Source organism: Lampetra fluviatilis, chromosome 9 (assembly GCF_964198595.1).
Source record: "Lampetra fluviatilis chromosome 9, kcLamFluv1.1, whole genome shotgun sequence".
Classification (NCBI taxonomy): Eukaryota; Metazoa; Chordata; class Hyperoartia; order Petromyzontiformes; family Petromyzontidae; genus Lampetra; species Lampetra fluviatilis.
The window spans coordinates 15,648,112-15,666,210 of record NC_136283.1 but is presented as its reverse complement, the minus strand read 5'-3'; the positions used below and the strand labels follow the sequence as shown (position 1 = coordinate 15,666,210).

General features: G+C 45.0%; 1 protein-coding gene across 1 annotated transcript in view; it reads left to right on the top strand.

Moving 5' to 3' along the window:
• The first annotated feature begins 445 nt into the window (after positions 1–445).
• HIF1AN (hypoxia inducible factor 1 subunit alpha inhibitor) overlaps positions 446–18,099 on the top strand; it is a 35,462-nt gene continuing 17,808 nt past the window's right edge. The window contains exons 1-3 of the mRNA XM_078859931.1: positions 446–946; positions 7,687–7,937; positions 11,113–11,261. Coding sequence (XP_078716057.1) covers positions 812–946; positions 7,687–7,937; positions 11,113–11,261 — 535 coding nt within the window. The 5' untranslated portion in view covers positions 446–811. The remainder of the gene's footprint in view (positions 947–7,686; positions 7,938–11,112; positions 11,262–18,099) is intronic.

Sequence of the window (18,099 nt, the reverse complement as noted above, 5' to 3'; positions counted from 1 at the left end):
TTAACATCTTTTTGAAGCACTCTGTATTAAACCGCGCAGCAAACCCCCACGAGGAGACAAGCGGGTTGGCTGCCTCCAGGGGGGCGGGGCGTGACCGTCCGCTACAGTGGGCGGGGCTCCTCCAACTATATTTACTTATTTATCCTGAAGGAGGAATCCGGTGAGCTCTCAAGCTCTTGTGACAGATGTCCAGTAAGTGGCGGGTAAGAGCGTGACACCAACAAGTAATATAGAAACATGATAGTCGTGCAAAGTACAAGAAAGGTAAAAAAAAATCACCCAAACACACATGCATGAAACTGAACCATCCACAACCTACCAGGCAAAGTCCACTCAGATACTCACTTATTCTTCAGACGCGACCTGGCTACCACAAATGATAGCAGCTCAACAAAGTGGCATCATCATTTGGACATTTATAGCAGCAAACAATATCAATGCAGGCATGACCATCTGCAGGAAAGGGGCGTGGTTAGCTGCGAGCCGTTTCAATGAGAGGGGGGAGGGGGCGTGACCATCTGCAAAAAAATGGGCGTGCCCATTTGCAAAGTAGGCGTTGCATCGGTAACAGAGAGCGTGGCTTCCCCCCAGGGCAGCTCGCGGGCGGGGCCATCTACAAGCCGCTTCAGTGAGAGAGACGGGAGGGAGGGGGGCGTGGCCATTTGCAAAACGGGCGTGGCACCTGTCCAAGTGGGCGTGTCCCGTCGCAGGAGATCGAGGGGGGGGGCGTCCTCGCTTTCGAACCCCGCAGTGGCGCGCGCTCCTCTCCCGCTTCCGGCCAAAACACGGCGGGGGGAGCTCGGCCACGACGATGGCCGCGGAGGTCCGCGCGTCGCGGGGCCCCGCCTGGAGCGACGCGCAGCTCCGCGTCTACCCCTTCCCCACGGAGAGCATCCCCAGCTTCCCGCACGACGACGTGCGCGCCGAGGCGCTCATCGACAACGAGGTGAGGAGGGGAATGGGTGAAGAGGCGGCCCCGCCGCACACGTGCGCCGTGCTGCAGCACGATCGCTGTGTGTGAGGGTGGAAGCCACGTGCGGTGCTTTGTGTCAATGAGCTGTCGTGGTTACATTTAAGCAATTATTAATGTGATGTTATGTCTCGTGTGCCGAACGCTCATTCGTGAAATATATATTTTTGTAAACATAATCTAAGAGACCCTTTTGTGAAATGCGTCTTCATCTTCTGTCTGTTCCCAGAGTAAATTATTGGCCTAATTACAAACGAAGTGTATTTCATAGGATATGTAGATTATAGTTGAAATTCACAGTCCGATGTGAGAGATTGCACGTCGGTGTAGCCGAGTGACTGGCTCATTTAATCAGAACCCTGTTGAATGACATCGTTATCTGCGTGGCGTGTCAGTAATGATGATGGCCATGATTATAACTTCAGAGTTTTTCCACTGCTTTTAATGCTGAATATGTTTTAAAGCAGTGGCCCTTTGATCTAATACTGTTCTATACTGGTGCATACAATGTATGAAGTTCATCAGCAGTCTCCATTCGCTGCTGAATGGAGACCTCCACAACAGCTGTGCATTTCTCAGCAATTGCTGAAACCTGATGTGTCTATAATGCTGGAGCAAGGTGGAACTTGAGATAATAATTAAGTGTTTTTTTTTTATGCAACAAATCTTTAATTGTTTACGGAGTCGCCCTCGTGTTTCCACGATTGTGTTTTCGCTTCGATATTTGTGTCGGGCACAGGCAGTGAACGTCGCAACACAAAGTTTACGACCTCGTGTTGCAAAAAAAAAGTGATGAGGGACGCGATTTAAATTGGTAGAGTGTATGGGCGCGGTCACGTGCGCGGCGCCGGCCAATGGCGGTGCAGGCGCCGCCCTCGCACGATGCGCATTGGGAAATGTAGAGGCTCCGATGCGGCGCCGGGTATCAATAAAGTTATCGCGGCTCGGTCACGTGGCGCGCGCGGCACGCCGGCTCGGTCACGTAGCACCGCGGGGGCGGGGCTGCGGGGAGTGGGTGGAGGGGTGGGGGCTGCGGGGGGTGGGTGGAGGGGTGGGGGCTGCGGTGGGGGGCGGAGTGTGACACGTGCCCTACCGGTGATGCTGGGTACTTCAAGTGTTGTGTTGTAGAACCTAGTGTGTGTGTGTTGTATAACCTAGTGTGTGTGTTGTAGAACCTAGTGTGTGTGTGTTGTAGAACCTAGTGTGTGTGTTGTAGAACCTAGTGTGTGTGTGTGTGTTGTAGAACCTAGTGTGTGTGTGTGTGTTGTAGAACCTAGTGTGTGTGTGTGTGTTGTAGAACCTAGTGTGTGAGTGTGTGTTGTAGAACCTAGTGCGTGTGTGTTGTAGAACCTAGTGCGTGTGTGAGTGTGTTGTAGAGTTTGAGGATCGGGATTGGGTGGGTCCTCTCAATATACAAGAATGACAAAGGTCAACCGAAATGATCCGAGAAACGTTACCTTAGAATAATGAAAGACAGAACGAATTAACCACAATACCTCGCCGATCTCGTCAAGAAGCATAAACCATCACTCGAAATCCGGTCATCCTTGCAACAGCGGCTTTTTGGCTCGTCGTCGAACAAAGACGGTTGTCGTATCGCGCGCTTTCAGATGCGCTTCTGTGGCCGTAAGGAACTTTTTCTGATATGAGGAAGCCACTGGAGCTGTGCACTTTTAAATAATTTAGATTAAAAACTAATTTCTAGAGAACTTATTTTTGTGTTGAGTGTGTCATTTCTCCGCACCTCCGATTAGAAATGTTGGGTACGTACGGTGCAAAAGAAGTTCAACATGTACATAAAGCAAGTGTTAAGTTGGAGCCCCCTCCCCAAGAACAACAACAAAACAAGCAAATAGAAATCGGAGCAAAAAACAACCGCCTGACAGAAGAAATCTTACAGCGAAAATGGTGCACAAACATATCAATATTAAGTGAGGAACATTTCCTGCAATGGCATTCGACTCGAACAAACTATAAAAAAAAATCTTAGTTAAATGAAGTAAAAAAAGCATCAATGGATGTAGGGTCATTAACGTAGAGACAAGGACATATGTCCAATGCAGACGCAAGTGACGTTATACAGAATGGACAGTTTATTATGAAGTTGTGACTTCTGGAAAAGTAACCAAATATATTATTTGGGGTCCAGACAAATCACCCCACCGCTGAACGGCCATGCATCAGCACCCAGACAATCGAGAATCAGCTCTAAATCTTTGTCTTTTTGGGGTTCTTCACCTAAATTTCTGGCATTATTTGAATGCACGTATTAAATAAGATAAGGAACTTCTCATTTACATGGGTTTTTTTTCCAGGGTGGCTATTGACACACACTGCAAACCCAGAATGATGCATATACAAGAATTATAATCTATAATTTATGGAGTATATTTGTAGAATGAACACAAATGCAATGCCAATAAAAGGAAAATTTTCTAAATATAGACAACCACAGGAAAATCGCTACATTAATAGTGCAATATTAATGCATCGATGTGGTTACCTGCATACCAACCCCCATAACGCTAACATGCCAACCAGGATTTGATATATGTTATGAATGTTGATCTGGAGGAGAAGAGTAATATATGGAGCAATTTAAATCTCATTACAGTTGAGGCGTGCAGTATAAATATTAACGGCCACGTTTTGTGTTAACCTTTTAAATGTAAAAAATTGGGTATTAATTATGTCTTGTGTTGAAGGCGTTATTGAAATAAATATTGTTTCGGCTGAAAGTTTTGGCGTGTGTTTTCATGTTTGTAACCTGGTGTACTAATTGTGTTAGGCCCTGGCACTTTGTAAACATTGGCACCCAGGAAAAATCTACATAGACAGGTCCGCATTAAACGAAAAGGGGGCAGCAGTTAGAACACTCATGTTCGTGTCACTGGTACAGAGCCTGCATTACGTTTGACCATGGTGAAGCACAGCATCACAGGCAACATATAACGTGATTAAAAACTTATTATGATCTTAACTGGACTCCCAAGGCTTTAGAGTCACACCCGATCAAGTGCTAGACTCGGTCGAAGCACTTTTTTGTGCGGGTGAATGGTGTGAAGTTTCAACTGTATGGAGGCCTCTGTCCTTTCCATCTGGGGAGGCAGCGGAGGACGGCATGAAAGTGGCCGTGTGCACTTTTGCAGGGTTAAGTTTTCAGTTGACCAATCGTGTTATCCGTTGTGATTGTACTGCAGATTATGTGTGCATTCTCTGTGTGGCATAACGATGCAGCATACTTGCAGTAACAGACCGTGCCCACATTGCCAGTAAAACGTGCGTGGGATCGTGGACTTTGCGAAGCCAATGTGCTTGTGGGCAGTTATGCTGTATTTTACTCACCGTGCGGCTATTTATTTTTAGTCTAATACAGATCTCGCCTTGCACTCCGAGTAGCTCGTGGTGGGACACTGGTCCTAGTGGCCACGTTCACTTGTCAGTTATCAGCAGTTGAATGTAGAGCAAGGTTAGTGTGCTTCGGCTAAGTACCCACATTAAGGCCCTAAAATCTGGTGGGGAAATATTCAAGGTCAAGTTAATGTAGTGCATTAACATCGCTTACAGATGTGCCACTTTTACAGGTATTGTAAAAAGAGTCATCACAGTATTGAATGGATGGAAACTGCAGTGGTAACACAATTGCTAAATAAATCAAGGCCTTCCTGTGCAGTGTCAGCGGAATTCGGAGTATTGATCATAGTTCCGTGTTGGGTGCCCAGTACCGGTTCAGATATTTCACTTCCTACTGCTGTTGTGGTTAATGGCTGCAGACTGAACTCGGAATGCTGGGTTCATAGTGCGGTGTGCTCCACTCATGATATTTAATTAAAATGACAGATCATGACATTTGTAGCATCTTAGGAGGTATGGGAGACACTGGTGGGTGATTGTAAATCACTATTTTGGAGATGACATTTGGACAGCGTCTATGTGAAATAAGCAAGGTTTTACACACTATTTATTTGACCACACCCTGCTAGTTTTTTACATACCTCCCGTGTCACCTGCCTTACGGTTTATGGTGCACCTATAGCTGTGGTTACAGAACTGGATTGTGTCTCCCACAGGGTGTGAGACGATATGACTTCTTTAGGGACACCAGATGGTCCTGTGGTCATGTATTTTTAGCACAGACGAGATTTTATTTTCCAGTAATTAAAATAATTGAATTGAGACACACACACTGGAATATAAAAAAGGGTACATGCTTCACTTGAGTCTATATAGTATGTGATTGTTGAAAGATCAAGCAATCAATAAGATTGGAGAGAGTGCAGTGGGGGGGGGGTTAACAAAATAATGGCGGGGCCAAATCAATAATTGGAAGGAAATGGGGTTGAGGAGGGAGCTGCCACTTGGCATGAAGTCTGAAAGCACTGCCATAGCCCGATGACGATTCTCGTACCAGCGCAACGATCACTCCGCACCGTGCCCTTGGTGTGATACCCTTTCCAGCCCAAATTTTGGATGCCATTGTGCTGCTACCTGCGTGCGTGGAAATGTTGTCTGGTCTGCGAATGTTGGCACCGCCGCTGCGGTGTGCGTGCCAAGAAAAGTTCTGTAAATACCGGCCTAATGAACGCTGCGTGAAACACTCGTGCGATTTGGTGATGATGGTTTTGATCAGGAGAGTTTAGCCTAAGGGTATGTTATAGTAATAAACATTACATTCCTCAAAAACCACACGCATTCTAGATCCATTCAGGACATGTCAATGGTGGTCGTGATACATTGCCGGTGATGTGTACAGTAGAACCTCGGAGATCGAACGCACCAGAACTCGAACAAATCAGTGTTCGAACGATATTTCCCCGGAAACCGAATGAAATTCGGAGGTCGAACGGGCAATCGCGACTTGAAAGAACTTGTACGGCTGAGACGCGTATGGGCAGCGTGCATGACGCTTGCCCAGACAAAGGTTTTACCACCTCTTCCTCCTCACAACCTTCCACTCAAGCCATCAACTCTCCTTACTACAGGTAAAGTGAAGTTCAATGTTCATTTATTCCCCATATTTATTCACTTATTCCATTTATTTATTGTGTTTCTTGTTTTTTGTATTATTTTTGCATGTAATTACTGTAAACTTTGTGTAAAAATGCTTTATAATGAGAGATTTCTTGTGTCTGGAACCAATGAATGTCATTTACATTAATTCTTATGGGGAAAATTAATTCGGTGTTTCAACAAATCGGTGTTCGAATGGCCGTCTGGAACGAATTAAGTTCGATCTCCGGGGTACCACTGTATATTGTCATACTTGCAGTGTTGCTAGTAGTTAAGGAAACATGTTGATGATGATATTAAAGTTGTAGACGCTTATATTGGCTTCCATAATGTGAGTTTGCCCCATTCCTTTGTCCTGGGCTGTGAAGTGACCACCAGATCAAATTAAATAGGCAATTGCCTAATCGTTTTGCCACTTATTCTGATGGGCAGCCTCAACCACATGGGTTGACTCATTACAGTTATTCAGACAAATGACTGGTGTTTTTGTTGTATAGCTTTGCAATCATCTTAATTGTACTGTTGGCTTGCCTTAGAACTGTTCAATACACGAGAGAGGCGAGTTTGTGTTCTGCTTCGTTGGTGTTAGAAGTGAGTGTTGTTTTAGATGTATTGGGTTGTTAATGTATCCAGTCACTTGCTTGTATCGAATGTACCGTGCTGTTTTATATAACAGCACTATCAATTTAGATCACAGTGCGTATTCAAGGCTGTCTATTGCATGCAATGACATCTATTTGCAACATTCTGCATTGTTCTCCTCAGGTTTTATCATGTTCCAGACATTTTGTCCAGCTACTGATTTGTCGCCGTAACTTTGTCACGAGTATTTGTCAAAGCGATGAAAGTGGAAGTGCATCCTCACCCACTCCCTATGAGGCTCTTTAATTGATGATCAGCTTTACACACAACATTTTGGAATTGAATATCTATTCAAAAGCCATGGAATAACTCATTACATTCACTTGAATTTGAGTAACGATTAAATTGTTTTGCACGCCGGACCGTTCGAACTGCATGGCCCTCATGGACGTCATAGGTAACCGGTAGACATGATGAGGCACCAGTTTTAGGACCCATCAGTCACTAGGGCAAGTTCCAATCGACACTTAAGGTACACAAACAGGGCTGCAGTTTTTATTTTCATTATTAGATGTGTCGATATGTGCAGCAAACTAATGATCCGTTATCTTTCGATTTAAAGCTTTCGTGACTGCAGGGATTCATCTTCTTGGTTCTTTCGGTAACTGACTTTACCGAAAGAACCAAGAAGATGGATCCGTTATCTTTTTGCACGTGATTACCAATTAAGCAAAAAACAAACTGGGCATCCATCGACGTAGATGGAGCGATCAGCCGGTGTGCGGTTGCTCGGTGGATCATTATATTGCGGGACTGCTACAGCTAGCGAAGACTTGGGGAGACCTTCATTCAGCAGCATATTGTACATATGACGAACTTCTTTTGCACAATAGTGGTGGGCAAAGGGAGAGCCGTGGCGCAGTATGCAGGAAAGGAGAGTAATAGACATGGATGAACATGAGAAACTCAACATAGAATACACGTAGTATGTTTGTATGTTGAACTTCTTTCGCACCGTACGTAGCCAACCGTGAAATCGGAGGTGTGGGGGGGAAGGACAACATTGGACATTACCAATCATGGTAATGTCTCACTCTGCTGCCTCTGCTGCTACTGTCGCTCAGGAGCCAGTGGTGCTGACAGGCACGGGCCTGGTGGCCTCGGCACTCAATTGGGACCTCCCGTACCTGTGCGATCACCTGGGAACGGGCGACTTCTCGGTGTACGCCTCGCCTACGCACCGCTTCCTCTACTACGACGACAAGAAGCTTGGAAACTTTCCCACCTTCGTGCCACCAGCCACGCGGCAGAACCTGAAGTTCCCCGAATTCCTCCAGACGCTGGAGGCGGTCCGAGCGAGCGGTGGCAGGGACAGGTATATTGTGTTTGTGTCTTGTTTGTTGGTGTCACGTTCTTACCCGCCACTTACTTAACATCTGTCAAAAAGAGCTTTATAGCTCATCGGATTCCTCCAGTATAAATAAATATGATTCTGTATGCAACGGCTTGATCTTGGGGCTTTGCAATGTTCCTGAACCCCCCCACCCCCTCCTCAAAAGTCCCCCATTCACGAGCGTACATTTTTGTTAAAATGAATTGTGCTTATGCACATTACGCACCCCTGCCAAAATGCAGCATCACCAAATAAAGGATATTAATAAACCATACGAACTTGGTAAGAACACAGCATGCACTGGTATTGTCAAATTACGCATTATTTTTCAGGCAGGGCAAAAGGTCCCAGGTGCGAAGAAGCAGCTTGGAGGAGAAATGTCTGTTCTCTGCAGTTGCAAACTAAATGCACTTTAAACATCTATTTCTGCACCCTAATTACTATTTGGTCATTGAACTATAACTAGTTGGGCCTGTGGACACATCTGCAGGACTAATAGAATGTCTTGCTACATGTACTTGATTCCTCTATGCTTTTATATGACTTTAAATCACCTGGGAATTTTAACCTCCATTAGGCCCCACCTCTTTCCTCTTTATGCCCCACCCCATTACTCCTTAGACCCCCACCTTTCTTGCACGTCAGTCCCTGCCTCTTTCAGCCCAGACTCCTTATATGCCTTTGGCCACGCCTTGTGCGCCACGGTGGTAAGGTGTTAACTTCCTCGCCTGGTATACAGGAGAACGTGGGTTCAATCCTGACCCTGACGCCTGCTGTATATTTGAAGTCTGCGTGTTCTCCCCTCCACATCGAAACATGCATTTAGTGTATTTGGCTGCTATACATTTCCACGTGGAAGCCATTTGTGATGGCCATTTCGCTTACGAAAAAGAGGTCTTTAGCTCAGTGGGCCTTACCTGGTAAAATAAACAGTTTAGTTCTTCATCTCTGCGCCTTTCTTTTTTACCCTCCACCTCCTACCTCTTTAAGCATCACCCACCTTACTCCTTAGGCCCTGCCCATTCCTCTGTGGGAACGGTCCCTCTTGATAACTCGCACTCCCTCTTGATGACTCGCACTCCCTCTTTATGACTCGCACTCCCATTTATACGTTAAACCCCGCCTATTACTCTTTAGGCCACGCCCCCTTTGTGTGTTTAGGCCCCGCCCCTTCTCCCGTGGGGGGGGGGGGAGTTAGGGTTTATTTGGGTGGTTTTGGAAGTGGTGGGGGGGTTGTGCACTTGTAGGGGTGGGCAGGGACAGTAGGTCGAGGTGAGTTGTCTTCACACTACCAAAAACCCTCTTTAAGGACAGCAATATAATAATTAAGATTTCATAAGCAGATTATTCCTATTACAATGTAATCGGCTGTATTTTTTTTTATTCTGATGAGATGTGTACAGGTATCCCTCGATTTAGAAAGAGATGAGTACATCGGAGTGGCTTTTCCCATTAATTTAATACCAAAAAAATATACAATTACATCACTTTTTACAACACAAACATAACAAAGTACGTAAATATGAAAACGATTGAATAATACTTAATTTAAAACAACAACAACAACAACAACAATTATTATTTTCCAGGGAACTCACCAACAGTTCTGCATGTTGGGATGACTCGAGACGTGGAGGCGTTACTGTTGCACTGCAGGGATGGTGCGACATTCACGGATCGATGACAACGCAGCCTCCCGGGTGCTTCTTCTTTTACGATCTCACGGCGTGTGCCGTTGTGAAATTTCGTTCACGTGGAAATTCGATTTCGTTCATCTAAAAGTGTCCATAATTTGTAAATTCCGTATGCACGAAATTTAGTAAACCAAACGTTCGTAAGTCGAGGGATACCTATATTGTACTGTACTTCTACGCTCCCGCGTTTATGCTTCCCGCCTTCACTAATCTGCACTGATAAGCGTGATGAAGTGTGGTCAATAGACCGCCTAGACACAGCGATATATTGGCTGAAAATGTACACTGTATATTGTAGATAATTTATGCTGAAGGTGTTTTTTAAATGAATGTGTTTGAATGAGTAAGTGAAAGGTTATCCTCATGTATGCCTCTGCCAACTGCCTAAACTGTTTAAAATTTCCTTTAGGGCAGTAGGTTTTAGCAACAGATTATCTTCAACGTACTTAACATGCGTGTTGCATGAGTGTTATAGCTATTAATGAGCTCGGTTGAATTGCATTTTAAGTCACAATGTCACTTAACGCTTATAATTGATGTACACGTATGGATTATTTGTTTTTTCCGTGCATAAAATGTCTCTTAGTTTACATCACACTGCCAGAGGTTGAACTACTGTTGAGTTCATCATGTGCCTGGGGTGGCTGGCAATGGGTTTTATGCTTGTTACCAAAAATCAAAGGCTAAAGTTCAGATGTGGCTGTCAGATTGAGTTAAAGTCACACGCACACTTGGCTGCAACAGGCATAGGCACTTAATAGCTTATCCACAGCTGAAAACATCAATAGACCCAGGAGGAAAAAAACATGACATGTGTGGCATTTCCAAAACTGCGGTGAAGTATGTAAAGGAATGTTGCTCTTCTGTTTTCTGTTAAATATTGCATGCAAAAACCGTCTTATTTTAGCAACTGAAATTTACTTCATTACTTAAATTTACTTAGTTATTTTATTATTTGTTTCTGTCTCTTTAAATAGGTTGTTGGTGGAGCATGGGAATGATAGCTGTTGTCCACTCGACAATACTTGTTACGTGAAAATGCTAAAGCCAAACCGGCGAGAATGTGGTATTTTATTGTATTAAATTAACACCACCTTTTGAGGGGAGGAACAAATCTGCAGGGCAGGAGGCAGGGCGACCCTCGACCCCGCAGTTCTGAAACTCACATTAGTCACGGCGCCTTCACTAGCGGAGCGGCATGCGACGAACTTGGCTTGCCAATTTAAGCTCAAATTCAATGCAGATGTCATTCATGTTTGTCGAGAACAATAGATACAATAGATAATTGTGCAAAAGATATCGGTCAATAAAAAAAAAATAACCCACAAACATTGATGCGTGGCCACCGTCGCAACGACACGTTTACTTGCACACTTTTAGGAGAGTGCTCATGCCTCTCGGTCACAAGGAAGCCTTTGCGCTCCTGTAAAAGCATTCACTGACCACGGTGCTGGCATGTTCAGGTTGTACCTGCAGCAGACGCTAAACGACACGGTCGGAAAGAAGATCGTGGTGGACTTCCTGAATTTCAACTGGAAATGGATCAACCGTCAGCAGGCCAAGAGGAACTGGGGCCCACTCACCTCAAACCTCCTCCTCATTGGCATGGAGGGTGAGTCCTACCTACCTCCTACGTGTTGTCTGGTGCCTCCCAGGGTTCTATTTTCGTGCGTGCATGAACTGACAGCACCGTGTTTCGTAGACGTTTTTTGTTTGGGCCACCAGTTTTAGTTTTACGAGACTGGCAGGATCGACACCTAGTTCTCGTGTCATCACTCGCAGCTGTCTCCGTTAAGTTGACGAGTAAGGATGGTGGTGGCTCTGCCGCCTGTACGAATCGCCCTGTCACCCGGTGTAATGGCCCAAATCTGACACATTTATTAAGGAAGGGCCATATTTGCTTACTTTCAGGGCAGCATTATTGACGGATGTGTTGAGTGTACTTGATTGTGTTATTGTCACGGGCGTCAATGCTGGCTAACGTGCATAACGCGCCCGATGCCGCTGCTGCCACGCTGTTCGCATTGGCACACAATAGTTACATTCGAGGGCTTTTGTGTTGGCTGCACGCAAGCTCCACTTATGACTTAACGACATGCAATAATTCAGCACTGAAGAGTCAGTCGCAGGAACAGTGCTTGAGGCTTGTGAGCTGGCAGGGCACACTTAAGGCTTTGAATTGGAAATGTGTACTCGCTTTGTGAGATCCTTTTTTAGGCGTTGTGCAAAGCACATACTATTTCCTCACAAGCAGCTTATCATATGTAAGTCGCCTAAATTTGAAACCAATACGTTTAATACAAGTAATCCATATTGATTATTTTATTTTAAAGAGCTGGATGGAGTGAATGAAGCAATTTTAAACAAATACTGCACCACTGAGTGTCGAAGCACTTTAAAATCCACCAGTTTGTGTGCGAATAACTCGTACATAAAATAATACATATCGATATGTATGAACAATATAGATCTATAAAGGCAATGCAAGATAAACAGCAAAAACAACTGCTTTTAGAGCACATTCCCATGCAAATTTATTTTCAGAAATCTCATTTGACACCAAATGGCACTCGGAGCAGATAAAGCTTGTTTCCTTTCTGTTTCGGCGAACTTGAAGGCCTCAGAATGTTGTACAGAGGCGAAGCGGGGAAGCCTCACTTGGCGTGACGTGACCCAGTTGGAGCCGGCAATTTAAAATGCAATGCTGCCAATCTGTGCCATGCTGTCTGGGTGCTACACACTTCTCCAAGCGGGCCGACCCGTTTTCTTCCCATAATTATTCCCCATCCCCTATCTTTCCTCCTCACTCCAACCGTAACCATCTGTCTTCCTCCATCTCCACATCAATGGATGTTTTAATAACCTTAAGGAAGCTCGGAATTGGTGTCATCAGACGCGTAACAGGATACAGTGATATCGACATAGGCAATACAACACGGAGGATTTTTGCTATGCATATATAATTAGCGGCAAAGGGTTACAAACCATTATCAGGTTCCCATCATTAACAGCTGTTGTCCTGTTTATCTGGGACATGCTAGAAAATGTGATTGAAAACAAAAGGTGATCAAGAGAAATGGATTAATTGAAGTTGTGTCCTTTGCACGTAACAAACGACCATGGTATGATCCAGGATCACAAATCCACAGTAATATTTTTTTGTTAACTCTGTTTGCCGTTGGCTTCTAACACAGCGAAGCACACTGTACAATATGCCGTTGTGTATGCGAGCACTTGAAGGGGGCACGTGTAAATTGATATTGGTGGTAACATAGGAGGGGGGCATCTGCTCTGCGCCCATTAGCCATCAGGCCAGGCCCCCCCTCCCTCCCGCACGTCAATTAGGATTCAATGGACCCTGCCCGTAGGGTGACGCGACAAGGCACATGCACACATACCCACTGATGGCTCTTTCTCTCTTGGGGGGTCGTTAGGGGCCAGTGGCTGCTGGCCCAGTAATGGAGGGATCTGAAATTACAGGGTGACCCTCGAGAGATGCGCAGTGTAACCTCAGCGTTTCCATTTCAGAGGGTCAGGCTGCTACGGAGGTAGTGCTGTTTGTGTGTGTGGCGTGTGTGTGGCGTGCATGTGTATTTACACTGTTTATAATGAGATTTTGAGTCACAAAGGGTTGTATATGAGGCATTGATCATGGGAGGGCAGGTTGTTCCAGTGGTAACGCTCGTCCCTCGCTGCAAGGAGTTCCTGGGTTCGATTCCTGACTCGGGTGACTTTGAGTGGACTTTCTATGTTCTCTATCTCCCTGCTCTGCATGGGTTTCCTCCTAGGCTCTAAAATTTCCTCCTATAGCTAAATTTGTTTTTACAATGCTGAAAATTACCTTCAAATTACTCGCTTTGGATTATAGATTCAGTAGCAACATAACCCCTACTGCAATATCTTTACAGGACCCTTTTGAACAGTGTTGAGACTCGGTGAGGCTTTCTTGGGTAAACAAACGTAGTCATTATAATAAGAATAAGAGCAATCAATACAATCTCGTGGAGTGCGTGCACACAACCGCCATCCACAAGTATTTTTAGTTGATGGCTCTGATGTTGACATGCAAAGGTGTCATCACACCACAACAGTGACAACTGTTACCAACTAAGACGGGTTAAAATTTTCGGTGTATGGAATGGACTTTTTGGATTGGGATTTTTATTTAATTTTGGTCATTGTCCGCACCATCCATTTGAGCAGCCAACGTTGTCTCGGCCAGGTGTGCTATGTTGGATTTTACCGAATGAATCGGCTCACCTATGGTGTGTACCATCTGCCGGGGCATGTGGGCTACTGGTCGAGAAGGAGTAGATCACCGACCGCCGTTAGGCGCTAAATACAGTGAGAGTCGTCCAGCTGCTGGGTGCTCTAATCTGCATCGTCAATCACCCATACCCTTGGTTTAGGCCAACCTGCTGAGACCCCATCTGCTTTCTTGAAGCCACGCACTCGGCTTGAGCAACGCGCACTGTGCTTTAGTTGCGTTCCCCACTTGCGTCACCTGATACTATTGGCAGCACTGCATGTGGATTGAATTCACGTTTTCCCATCGATGCTATGAATAGCGTTCATTGATCGATCATCATTGTTGAGTCTTGACTTCCATCGGCAAATATGTATCCTTTTCCCGATCTTCTCTTTCTGTTTCCTTTTATCGAATGCCACAAGCCCCACATTCATGAAGCAGGATTCCACAATTAACATTCCCCTCATAGATCTGCCGGCTCAAATTAACGCTGCGAAGGAAGTGGCTTTCATATTTCTAAAACGTGAAAACGTTGCTTGGTACGGGAGCCACAGATACTGCACCGCCATGATGTGATGCGTGCTGAGCGAGAGTAGAGGATTAATAGGATTGGATATTTGGTTTTAGTAGCAGTAGAATGTGTGTGCATGTTTGATCCATGTGCGCACTCCATTGCTCGCAGCATATGAAGATTCACAGAGGTGGCTCAGGAATTCACATGGAGATAAGAAAAGAAGGGTAAAATGTAAATCCTCTCCGTTTACTTTGCGGGTTTGTTTAGTACGAGTTTATTGTAATCGTTTTTAAGGGATTCTTACAGCCACAGAAAGTAAAATTTTTACTATTTTTGAGAACTGCATGCAGTTTTTTTGTAATTTTTTATATAATGTAGTTTTTTTGAGAACTCGTGTCAAATAGTTAAATATTTATCAATCTACTTCTGGAGGAGGGCCCCTCACCATGCTGGTCAGTGTGTGGGTTTGCGAAGGGTGGAAGGGTGGTCAGAACCAGTTTGAGGTGTCATTCATCACTGATATTGGCCGTGGCTGCGAATCGAACTCGGGTTGCTGACTTTATATTGTAGGGTGCAAATCACAGCTCTGTATTATGGTTGTATATGTGGAGTTATATTTGTGTGCACATATATATTTATAAGGTACAACCGTAGGAGAAAGTGGGAAAAAGTATGCAGACTAAACTGAACTTTGTAATTAAATGCAGCCTAAATAGTTGAAGAATGTAATTGGATTTCGTAGTCGATTGCTTTGTGGGCCAGTGGCCAGCACTTACACCGCTGACACACACACAAACTGTAAAATCGTTTCTCTGCCGGCTTGGCAGTGACCGCAAGACACGCTGAACTTAATGTATTGCTTTTAAATATACTGGGCTGCACTCGTGTAAAATACTTACGGCCACTGTACGTCCTCGGGAGAAAGTGCTCTGGCCAGTGAGACCGTCCGCCACAAGTAGAGGGCAACCTTTTCACCAACTCCTCTTCATCCCCTGTGTGTGGCTACAGAGGGCAAACGGCGGGTGCTGATTGCGCGAAAAAAACTAAGCGCAAAGATGCAGTTGCCGAGTTTTCTCGCTCGTGAGACGTGGGGGTGGGGGGCAGAACTCGCAGAGCCACAACACGGCCCAGGATCCTACTGTATCCTAATCTTCTTCTTCCCTTGCGTACATTCTTCGCTTCCTTCCTACCTTTTCTGCCTTCCTGCTGCATGTATCGCGCGGCAGTTTTGTCGCCGTAGCTTATTGTGCGAAATCCTTGCAGCCAACAAGTGAAAAGTAAATATAAGTGAATGCCTCAGTGGGCTTTGCCTGGTAGGATAAGGATGTTTTAGTTTAATGTGTTTGTGTGATTTGTTTACCTTTATTGTACTTTGCACTACTATCATGTTTTGTACTGTTTGTTGTTGCAATGTTCTTACCCCGTTCCTCTACTGGACATGTGTGAAAAAGAGCTTTATAGCTCATCGGATTTCCTCCAGTATAAATAAATAATATGCTTATATAATATTCGCTAGCAAGGCAGATGACAGCATGTGCAGCTTTTTTCTGTCTGTCCATAAAGAGTAACATTGTTAAAATCATTAAGAGGCACACCAGGGTGATTTATTGAACTCTAAAAACAACGTTTAGCAAGCATTGAAAATACGGTTTACTCTTAAGTTGATGGAAAGAAAACTGCACGAGATTTGCCTGTTTAAAAGTGGTGAAGCAGAGCTTCATAGCTCATCGGATTCTTCCTTCAGTCTAAATGAAGATTCTTATTCTGCTAGACTTGCAATGAACGCCGTCGAGAAGTATTTTATGTTTCCTCTTTCTTGAGTTTGTATTTACACACTTGCCGTAGATCTGTACGATTAACTGCTGGTATATAGTTGTTTAACTTTTTCATGCATTCGCCATATATTTTGAGGGCAAAAGCTGGCCATTCAGGGTTAGTTACTGCATTTATTAAGAGGCCCATGATGACAGAATGAGTGCCTAAAGAAATGCTAACAATGCCAGGAAAGAATTAACAACATAGCATACGTGACGTTTAAACCACTGAGTGTTGCAGCTGTATTTTCTTTGTTATAGCGCCACCATTCGGATACGACCTTAAGTGTCACTCTACCGGCAGCTTGCCATTGCTGATGCACTTTGCTTCTCACTGCGCTCCCATGAGCGGCTTGCAATCGGAAGGGTTTCGAGTTTAAATCCTCGTTGGGGATTGGCACGGCCCATCATCCCTCTAGTCCTGGGTCGATAAAATAGCTACCTCTTTGTAGGAAAGTTAACGGTGAATATCTTATGGGATACATCATGGGACCTCCTTTGCCAGTACCAACATATGATAATAGGGTTTTCTCCTTTTTTCTGGCAACAAAATAGGTGTTAAGATGTTAAAACACCAAACTGAAACCTTTTACAAGGAATCATGTCTGCATTAACCACAATGCTTGTGGTCAGAACGCAAACAAAAAACATACCCTGATAATATATGCATTGTCCTTGAAACTGATTGGTCCACAGAGACAGCTTTCTTTTGAGCCTCGTCTCAAATGGTGTTAGACAACTAAAGGTCTTTTGGCGTCCTCTGGTCTATTATCATCTTATGGGATAGACTTGCCCTCACCAGAGGAATGTTGAATTTCCACCACTGGCTGAGGGCTATATACAGAGGATGAATGCAACCTTGGTACTCATTGGAGCAGCAATCACGATTAGCGCGGTTGGCGGCGTACGGTGCGAAAGACGTTCAACATACGTACATACATGGCCTTATGTGTTGCTCTGTCGCCGGCTTGCCATATTTCATGTACTTGCTCGGGAAGGCCAGCACGTGTGCCGTCACAAGCACATTAGCTTCCGGTAATAAACAGCACGACGGACAACACGTAAAATCATCCTCTGCGTTTTATCGTTTTATGGAGAATTCTTGTGCTGGAGTGTGACCGTGGTGAATGATCACGTTATGCACGCATGCAAGCAAATAACAAAACCGAAGTGAACGTGTTGTTTGGGAGCAGGAGAGATTGTGGAGCTGTTGTAAATGTTGGCACTGATTTTTTTTGTTAAACTGTGCTCCATTCACCACTGTGGCCCAAGAACAGGGCTGGGCTGTTACATTTTCGCTCGGTTCTTGTCCAAACGCTTCATGGCCACGTCGCTCCGTAGTCTCGGCCTCTACCACTCCATTTACCCCCATGCCCCCCTCCCTTTTCCCCCTCGTGATAATTGTATGTTTATTTTGAATAACGTTCAGCATTAGGCTCGGCTACCCTACAAGCTAAAATATATTTTTTTATGTAATTAATCTGAGTGGAGGGACACCAGTGGCCTAGTACGTCTGTTGTTCCGCATTGATCCAGTGGCATCGCCGCCATGGCCCAGGGTTAAAGCGCACGTCTCGCTTGTTAAAATAAGCTGCCATCAGCCTCGCCACCCGAGTTGGGTGAGACTCTGTTGAGGATGCCCTGAGAATCTTGGCTAGGCCCCGTTTATCCGGTGCGTGATCCGGAGCCCATCCCGCTTCCCCGTGGCCGTGGATTGGCGTCAGTGTGTCGGTAATTTTAATTGCAGTAAGGTGAGACTGTTGTTTTAGCGTTCCCCCGAACATGCATGATGAGTTCACTTTCTCATGTGGTGAACAAATGAAGGACTTTGAGGGTCATGTGGTGCACAGATGGAGACTTGAGGTGATTTTAAA